The 9,155-nt window shown below is 45.0% G+C and overlaps 1 protein-coding gene across 1 annotated transcript; it reads right to left on the reverse strand.

Annotated features, from left to right (window-relative positions):
* Positions 1-783: 783 nt before the first annotated feature.
* GSTO1 (glutathione S-transferase omega 1) lies at positions 784-9,155 on the reverse strand. Its single transcript, XM_082764995.1, has 6 exons — positions 8,931-9,155; positions 8,728-8,836; positions 6,948-7,170; positions 5,730-5,831; positions 3,565-3,671; positions 784-1,319 (listed from the first exon to the last, which is right to left on the reverse strand). Exons 1-6 carry the CDS (start codon positions 8,962-8,964, stop codon positions 1,166-1,168), a joined length of 729 nt encoding a protein of 242 aa, XP_082621121.1. The 5' UTR covers positions 8,965-9,155; the 3' UTR covers positions 784-1,165.

The raw sequence follows: 9,155 nt of genomic DNA on the forward strand, positions 1-9,155 counted from the left end.
TTTGAATTAAAACTAGTAAGAGCATAAACAATCCCCTCCAATAGCTGCAAGCTCACAGATTGCCAGGCTCTGTAAGCTGGTAGGAAGCATGTTTATCAGAGGAGCTCCTGCTAACTCATTTTATTCACCAAATCCATCATTCCTGCTTGAAGTTGAAGCTACACAAGCATGCACCTCCTCAGAGTTCCTGCGTTGGGGCAGTAGATGCTGAAACAGAGGAAAGTTCTATTTTTCTCCAGAAAAGCTCCAAGGCACTTAGAGCCTCAGCTTCCATGAAAACCGTGAATCACCACCTTCTGCTGTGCTACCTTCCCTCACTGCAATGAGAGAAATAGCAAGGAACAGTTCCATTCATCTCATAACTGCCTCAGCACCACTGGAACGGCAGCCCTGTCCTTGAACCTGAGTAAACTGCTCTGCTTTATTCTTAATGCATGCTTATTTCCTTGAATTCTGGCCAGATTGGGTCGTTAGTGGCCTTTAGAGAAAGACACGGACAGCTGAGCTACATCAGAGTGGGTCATAGTTCTTTTAGTCACTTATGTTGGTGGGGGAAGAGTGAAAGATTTCTTTCCTCTGACTAGTTTTTATTCAAATAATTTTGTCTCCACGCTCAAAGTGCTTTTTCTGCTCTATTAGAACCTAAGACAGTTTCAAAAGGCGCCCAAGTGCAAAGCTATTTCCACATTATTGTTTATCTTTGACAGTGCCTCACTCCCCTCCATGCAACCAGTCCAGTGACTAAGAAATGCCTATAAAGAAGAAAAAAAAAAAAAACCGTGCTTAAAGAAAACATCTTTTGCTTTTATTTTCAAGACATCAGTATTACAATTTTTAAAGCCAGTAGTAGGTCAGTTCGGGGACTGACCGACAGCAATGCTTGCAGAGAGGCCTGAGATGACAGACGGTCACCCCGAGTAAAGGCACCACTTTCCTTGATGCAATCAATACCCACGGTCAGCAATGACGTCCTGCCTCCTGTCTAAAGCCAGCGCATCCTCTCCTGAACAGTAAGGAGGAGAGTTCACAACCATCTCGATCTTTTCAGCACAGATTGATCACCCCATTAGTAAAGAGAAGAGCCCGCACCACATTACACCAGATCCTCAGAGCACACACTGAAAAGAAGCACTGACACTTCAGCAGGCACGTGCCCAGTGACACCTCAGAGCCCATAATCGCACGCCTCCGGGCTGTTCTTCAGATAGAGCTGGAGGAAGTTTTTGAATGTCTGCGTGTCAGTCATCGTAGCCTGGACAGCAGGGTCCTGCTTCATGGCCTCCATCCAGCGCTGGAGCTTTGGAGCATGGCTCAAGGTGCTACGGGAAAAGGAAAGAGTCTGAATAACGCCAGCGGGACATCAGGAGGGCATCAAGGAAGCTAAACAGCTTTAGAGGTTCTGTTTAACTGCTTGTTTTGCTTTATCCCTCCCAGTGTACCATTTGGCTCAGAGTGGGTGACATTAATACATATCAAATGGTAGGAGAGAGACTGGCATCTGGAAAGTAAGAGTTCTTACAGAGGGTGTGCGCTCTGCAGAGCTGAGCTAAAGAAACAAACAAAGAGCACTTATTGTGCAAGACATCAGCATGTTTCTGCTTGCGTTATTCCTGCTACAAAAGAGACTTTACTCATTTCTCATCTGCTCCGAGTTGAAAGTAGAGGCTTGTGCACCACTGCCTCCCTCTGGAACGCTTTGTTAGTAGTGATTCTTCAACAGATTGTGTGCAGCGGTTGAGTCCTTCTCCACAGCTCACAAATCCCTTCTGTCACAAACCAAGGTAAGCTTCTACTAGCCTGCAACCCAGCAGCTCAAAATGCAGACCGTCTACTGAGGAAACTGAGGATTTGATGAGGAAACTGAGCATGCAACTAACTGACAAAATCCACAGATCCACTCTGACACACCCTTGAGAAAAACTGTGTGGCAAATTGAAAGTTTAACAGCATCCACAGTTCTTTTCCCTCTCCTCTGGCACACTACCTAGCGTACTTCGCATTCCAGTTTCCAAATCCCAAGGTTAGTTAAAGTATAACTTGTCTAGATAGCTCCCAACCTTTACCCAGGAAGCATCTTTTCTTAACATCCAGTGGCTGAGCTCTTCAATCACTCAAGTACCTCGATATTTCTAGGCCCACAGTTCTGTATTGTTCATAATATTTCCCCTTCCCATCAAGGGCCACGCAGAAGACAAAGCACGTCAGAGGTCCACCGGTGAAGTCCTCATCTTACAGTGCCAGAAGTTTCAATTCATGCTGGATTCCCTGCATCTTCCTCATTCTTCATGAATACTTTAGGCAACAGGGTACCTCTAACTGTACCACACTCCTTGTCCTAGTTTGGGCTGGGATAGAGTTAATTTTCTTCCTAGTAGCTGGTATGGTGCTGTGTTTTGGATTGAGGATGACAATAACGTTGATAACACACCAATGTTTTACTGTAAACACTGCTCAGCAACAACTAAGTCAAAGATTTTATAACTTCTCATTACCACCCTGCCAGTGAGGAGGCTGGGGGTGTGCCAGGAGCTGGAAGGGGACACAGCCAGGACAGCTGGTCCAGACTGGCCAAAGGGATGCCCTGTACCTTATGGCATCATGCTCAGCAATAAAACTGGGGGGAGCTGGCCAGGGGGGCTGCTGCTGCTCAGGGAGTGGCTGCACACTGGTCAGCAGGTGGTTAGCAATTGTATTGTATGTTCCTTGTTACTTTTTTGCTGTTCTTTTTTTTTTTTCCCCTCCCCCTTCTCTCATTAAACAGTCCTGATCTCAGCCCATGAATTCTTGCACTTTTCATTTTTCTCTGCCATCCCACTGTAAGAGGGGATGAGTGAGCAAACAGCTGTGTGGTGTTTAGCTGTCTGCCAGGTTAAACCACAGCATTCATCTTCTCATTTCATCACCCACATCCTCATACAAGCTGACTCTTCAGCCCTGTGCTAAACCAGCTATAAATCAGTTCTCCTTTGACACCATTTCCTTATGTTAACCCAATACCATGGTAACTGGAGCTGTTTAAGGATGTACCAGATCAAGACATTTATGTATAAAAAAATCCATTCCAACAGGGACAGATGACCTACAGCAAGGCAAGATATGATTTACCTACCTCAAAACAAAATGAGCCTCCTTTATCAGCCCAGAACTTCCAAAGAGGATCAGAAGATTTGATCCCAAGCTTGAGGTTTTAGACCAAGAAATTTGAACCTAGGTGTCCATACCTCTACCCACCTCCCCCCCTTCAAATAAGGGCCATTTTCATCTACGATGTAGGAACAGAAAGAAAATCCTGCATTTTGATCACTACTTCTGGATCTGACAAAAATTATTTGTTAGGAAAACAAATCTGACAAAAGGCCTGTTTAAAACCTTTTGTTTTAGTTTTACAGAAGATTCCTTAGCAACTCCCCTCTGGTTTAAGATGCTTTCCCCACCCCAAAACTGTAACAATGCACTCACTCTCTTCAGCAGCCCCTAAAAGTGGCCCACTGCTGCAGCATGTATGTAAAGAATATTTATACTGAGGCATTTCAGAGCATGCTAAAAGCCAGGCAAAGTACTCACTCCGTCAGCTCGAATGCTTCTAGGCGTTCAAACCAGGGCCAGATCATGTAGTCAATCATGGAGACTGAGTCCCCACCATAAAACGTAGTGTTGCGTTTGGCCAGAATCTGTGAGGGGCGAGAGAGGACAACTACCCTCAGAAGCAAAATTAGCACATCGGGACCCTACAGTAACAAAAAGCCCAGCTCATAGTGGAATGCAGGCATACTGAAGGAATCAGATGGGAAATAACGCAGATACAGCACACTTCTCCTATGCATGCAGTATCTGGGGAGTCAGAGCTGGTCAGTAACGCAGTTGTGATATCAAGTTTTAACTGTTTCATACACTGTCAGTCCAGCTCTTCTCCAGTGCTTGTTCAAAAATTGCCAATTATCATTAATCACTAGTGATCTGCAACTTGTGTGCAAACAAAAAGGAATTCAGCTCTTAGAATCTATCAGTTACTGATTTGTTATCTGTAAAAAAAGGAATAATGGCAGAGACTAGTCAAACAATGCACACGCACTTCTAGAGCAATGAAGTCAACCAAATGTAATGTTGTTTTGGCAAAGACTCTGTTCCCACAACACTTGAGTGCAGTTGGTGCCAGGACAGCATTTCTGACATTACACGTGGAACTGGATTTGATTCCAGGTGCAAAGGAACAGGAAGTATGACGTTTACATACACCAGAAAGACACCCACAGCTCAGCACAAAAAGCAGAGCCACAAGGAATGCATGAGCCCTTGCAGGAAGTTCTTGAAATATGTCAGAAGCCTAAGTGTAACAAACATCAAGCTCAGTATGCTTTAACAAACTTCCAGATCCTGGTCTCTTCTTTTAGGAGTTTGGTCCCCCTTCTTCCAGGCACTTCAGCATTTTTAAGATGGAACTCCAATGGAACTTACAGTGCGTCCCTCAGCCCCCATGATCTAATGAGCTTTAGAGCAGTCCTTTAACACCTCATGCTGTTTGAATTACCAGAAGTCTGGTAGAAAATAACCTGACAGTTACGTTATCTGTAGGTTCCACAGTCCCAGAGACAGGAACACAGCTCCCTCTATTGGACAGCAGCAAACTAAATACAGCAATGTTTGCAAACATTTCCCTCTTGGATTTGTCTTGCAAAAGGCTGAGTAATGTTTGCATGGCTTTGTCCCTTCTTCCCATCCTTAGCCAACCTTTTGCTGCAAAATCCTTCAGAGTATAGTAAAATAGAGACACTGAAAGAGCAGCAAGTATTTCACGGCATTAATAAAGCAGGAAGAAGGTTAATTTTGCCTTAAGGCTGAATAGATTTGTATTTCAGGGAAGTGAAATACTTGAGCTCTTGGGGGAACCTAAGTGTATCAGCAGCAGCAGCACTCTAGCAGCAGCCTAATCAGATGAGACTACCCTGAAAACAGTTTTAGTTCAGCAATTCAGTGGGCAAGGAAACAGAAAGCACAGGACTGTTAGGAGAATTAGGGCAGTACCAGAAAGCTATTGGAAGCTTCACACAGGAAGCAAAACACGCTGGGGGAGGATTGCTTCTTACCTAAGCTACACACGCATTAGTTGCAGCTGCTAAAAACACAGAAGGAATGGGTTTGTGATGCAGAAAAGTCTGACAGTTGTTCAGGCTAGCCAAGAACCACTGCTGACACTGAAGCAGGATTGTGAAGCTCCTCATACAGCAAAGTCACCTGGCACTTCTGGAGCTCTGCTGCAGTTGCCTACACGGCTGAAGCAGAACACAGCCCATGGCTGGATTTCTGCAAGGGACAGATTACACTCTGCTCCCTCAGCCCACTTTTCCCCTGCCACCAGAAGATAGCAGGCAGAACAAGGATGAACTCTTAGCAGCCAGAACTCCTCAGCCTTTGCTGCTATAACATGCTGCAAGGCCTCCTTACATTTAAGGAGGAACAAAGACGTAAGTGGTCAGCTACAACTCAGAAATCTCCCCATATCCAACAAAGATTTCATCATACAGATGAGTATCAGTTTAGCTACTTGGAATTTGCTGTAATGGTGCTGTTATGCATTCTAGGCTGGGGGGAGTAAATTGAAAGACCATTGATTGCTATAGCTACCAACCGAACGGGAAGAGATCTAGCTCCAAATACCAAAGCACGGGGAGAGGGATGTAAGGGGAAACTACGTAACTACCAACCTGCTCACTACTATGAAACGTTCTTACCTCTTCAAGTTTGCCTAACTTTTCAGTAATCTCCGCTTTCTGAGCTGTGGTATCCTGTCCATCTTTGAGAGCCATAGCACACTTGAAAAATAGAGGTGTTATCTGTATAAAGGAAAGGAGAAAGTTTTTAGTATCACTATTACAATAATACAAGCAAGTCATTCAGAGCTTAGGACACTGAGTTAGATGTTAAGATGTTTTTAAACAGTTAAAGTCCATTAACAAAAATCTTTTATACTTCACAAAAGGTAAAGGCTTAAAGGAAGACAAAATAAAATACTAATGGATTTTAGTCCTGTAGTGACAGAACAAGAAGAGGAGCGTGTTTCTAGCTTGCATGTACTATCAACAAAGTGGCAAGGTACAAAGCAGTATTTTTTTTCCCAGGTACACACTCTTGAAAACCAAATGCACTTTAATTATCAACAGTTAAGGTACTTTTACAAAAAGAGATATGCAGCCCAAAATATGCAGGCTTCTAGAGACCTGTACATTTTTTAATACAGTAATTGCCAGTTAAGAGTATACAGTACAGAAAGTTGCCCAGCAATTAAGCTTAACTATATTTTTAGAAGTTCATATACAAGCATTTTTCTAAGATCTTGTCATTGACACAACCAACATTCACAGCACAATTCGTTTCTTGCAAGATTGCTCCCTGTAACTCCTTTACAACAGGCCTTTCTGAATAGAAATAATAGGAAACATTCTTCCCCTGCCCTTTTATCCCCCTTTCTTTGTCCACATCTTTTCTTCTTTGCATCTTGCATTCCTTCCTCTTCTCTATTGCTTTATATCCAAGACTTCTTTCACTTCCTAGATCCTCCAAAGCACGTGCTTGCACTATCTACATTTAGGGTACAGAGAAGTTATCTGCAGCCAGCCACAGAGCCCGCCTCCACCCCATACTGAGAGCCAAAACCAGGGTGCTTATACAGGTCCCATGTCTATGGCCACCTGCAAGCTCTTGGCCTTGGTTGTAGGCTCTCTCAGTCAGGCACTCGTCACATTCCACAGTCATACAGTGTCCTAAAGCAATGCTCAGATTAAAATAAAGTAACTGTCACTGCCTATGTCTCAGGTTAAATTTAAATGCCGTTTATTTGGCTTTCCTATACACAAGACCCCTCAAGAGATAAAAGCAGCATTAGTAATACAGCTGGAGATTTGGAAGCTCTAGTGAGGTAAGGAACACCCCCTACCCTGATCACACAGTACCTTTGAGAAGTGTTCCAGGAGCATCTTCTGGAAGGCTCGCTCATGCGGGTCTGAAGGCATCAGCTTCTTCCCTGGAAATGCTTCATCCAAATAGTCGCAAGTGATCGGGGACTCATAGATAAGCTGGCCTTTGCAGGTCTCCAGAATAGGAACCACCCCAAAGGGGTTCTTCTCAAATAACCAGTCAGGTTTGTTCTTTAGATTGATGTTAATTACTTCATAGCTAGAAGAGTAAAGGAAACAAAATCCAAGCATGTTCAGCCCCACTGCAGTTGACTCCATACCATGGTGAAATGCAGTCATTAAACCTCAACAGCTACAGTCCTTGAGAGGCTGAATGCTCATTCTCCTGCTCTCCCTGGTCTTCCCTGGGATCCTCTCCAGGACTAACCATTTGACACTCAGAACTACTGCCAGGGAGCACTTCCCTTCACCAGAGAAAACCAGAACTGACTTACAGTGATGTGTTTATTAAGTTAATAAGACACACAAACCTTCTGTGAGCACAGAGCAGCAGGCCTTCCAGTCATGCTAAAAACAAAGGTCAAGCTTGGCATACAGCACACTTACCACATGTAAGTTCAGGAACATTCTGAGAAGGAAGCACTTAATTGCATTTAAGCCACACTACAATTAAGAGCTGCCCCAGAACTTTAATCTGACTTTGCACAAAACTGCAAGTCTTCCCTGCCTGTGATAAGCCTTCTTCTACCTTACATAGAATAGATATGCAGGGCAAAGGCAAAATAAATATTGATTTTAAAAAAAAAAAAAAAGACAAATTTCCTGTATGTTTGTTGTTAACGAAGCATAAGTTACACTCATGCATGACCCCAGAAAACCCATACAAGGCTTGCTAAACACTGCTGAACCTTCAAAACAATCAAAAGTTACCAGAAGGTGGCTACTAGATTTTTTTTTTTTTAGCAATAAAAACCCTCCAAATCACTACACTAAAACACACCTCTCAGCCCCCCATATCAGTCCAAAGACACTAAATAAAGACAGAATTAGACTGACCTGCACATTTTAATGCATCTACTTTTATTTTGGGGGAGGGTGAGAGACACAGACACCACCAACACACACCGCCCTGGCATCAGAGAACTGGGGGCTTAGCACTTGCTTTGCTCCCAGCACAGTGCTGGTTATCGAACTTGGGACAGGCTTGGGACTTGCTGGGAAGCAGCAGGTGAAGAACCCCGTTACGCTGAAGCTGTGAGCTGAGGGAAGCATTACTCAGCATTTGGAAACGTGTAAATGACTTGGCTGTCTTGAAATAAGAAACACCATAACTTCTGGCTTCTATAAACTTATTACAACACAAGAATACTTTATAAGATGGTACTTTTTCTTTGTTAAAGATGTCATTCACTTACTCCCACGTTTCACTAAGTGGCAGTATGAAGTTACACTGAAGACTCGCATCTCCTTGAGTTTTTGCTGCACCTTACACTAAAAATAAACAAACACAGGCCGAGGCTCTCTTTGCACTTACTCAGAACACGGCTAAGTGCTATTACTGCAAACTTTTAGGAAAAAAGCAACACAACTTCTGCATTTGTTTGCTTGTTTTCCTTCGGCTTTACTTCATGCCGACCTCCCACCCAGCGTTAAGTACCCCCCACTCCAGCACAGCCTCCCCCTCCCCACCAAACCCACACACGCACCAAAAAACGCGTGTTTTATCACAAAACCACCCCCCTTTTCCCTCAGTTCCCGCGGGGATGTTCAGCCAGGAGCTCTTTAGGACACCCAGGCAGGACGGGGGGAGCCTCACCTGATGCCCTTGGCTCGGAGGACGAGGCGAGTCCGCTGGGCGAAGGGGCAGAAGCGCATGCTGTACAGCCGGATCAGCCCCTCGGGCACCGCTCCGGGGGCCGTGCTACCTGAGGAGGAGAGAAGAAAAACAGCCCCACCATCACACCACCCCTCGGTCCCCCTCCGGTGCTCGCAGCCCCGGCTCCCGAGCCCGCCGCTTACCCTTGCCCAGGCTCCGCGAGTGCTCGCCCGCCATGCTGAGCGCCTCACGGAGTACCAAAGCCTGCCTCCTGGGGCGGTCCCTGCCTCAGTTCGCTGCCTTCGTCCCCTTTTTATAGCGACTGAGCGCCGCTTTGTAACCTCCGGCCGCCAATCGCCCGTGGAAATGAAAAATCGAAGGGAAATGCGGCGGTGGGAAGGGCAAGGGTGTTGCAGGCAGCCCTCACG

This window comes from Aythya marila (genome assembly GCF_965140915.1).
Source record: "Aythya marila genome assembly, chromosome: 7".
In the NCBI taxonomy this organism is placed as follows: Eukaryota; Metazoa; Chordata; class Aves; order Anseriformes; family Anatidae; genus Aythya; species Aythya marila.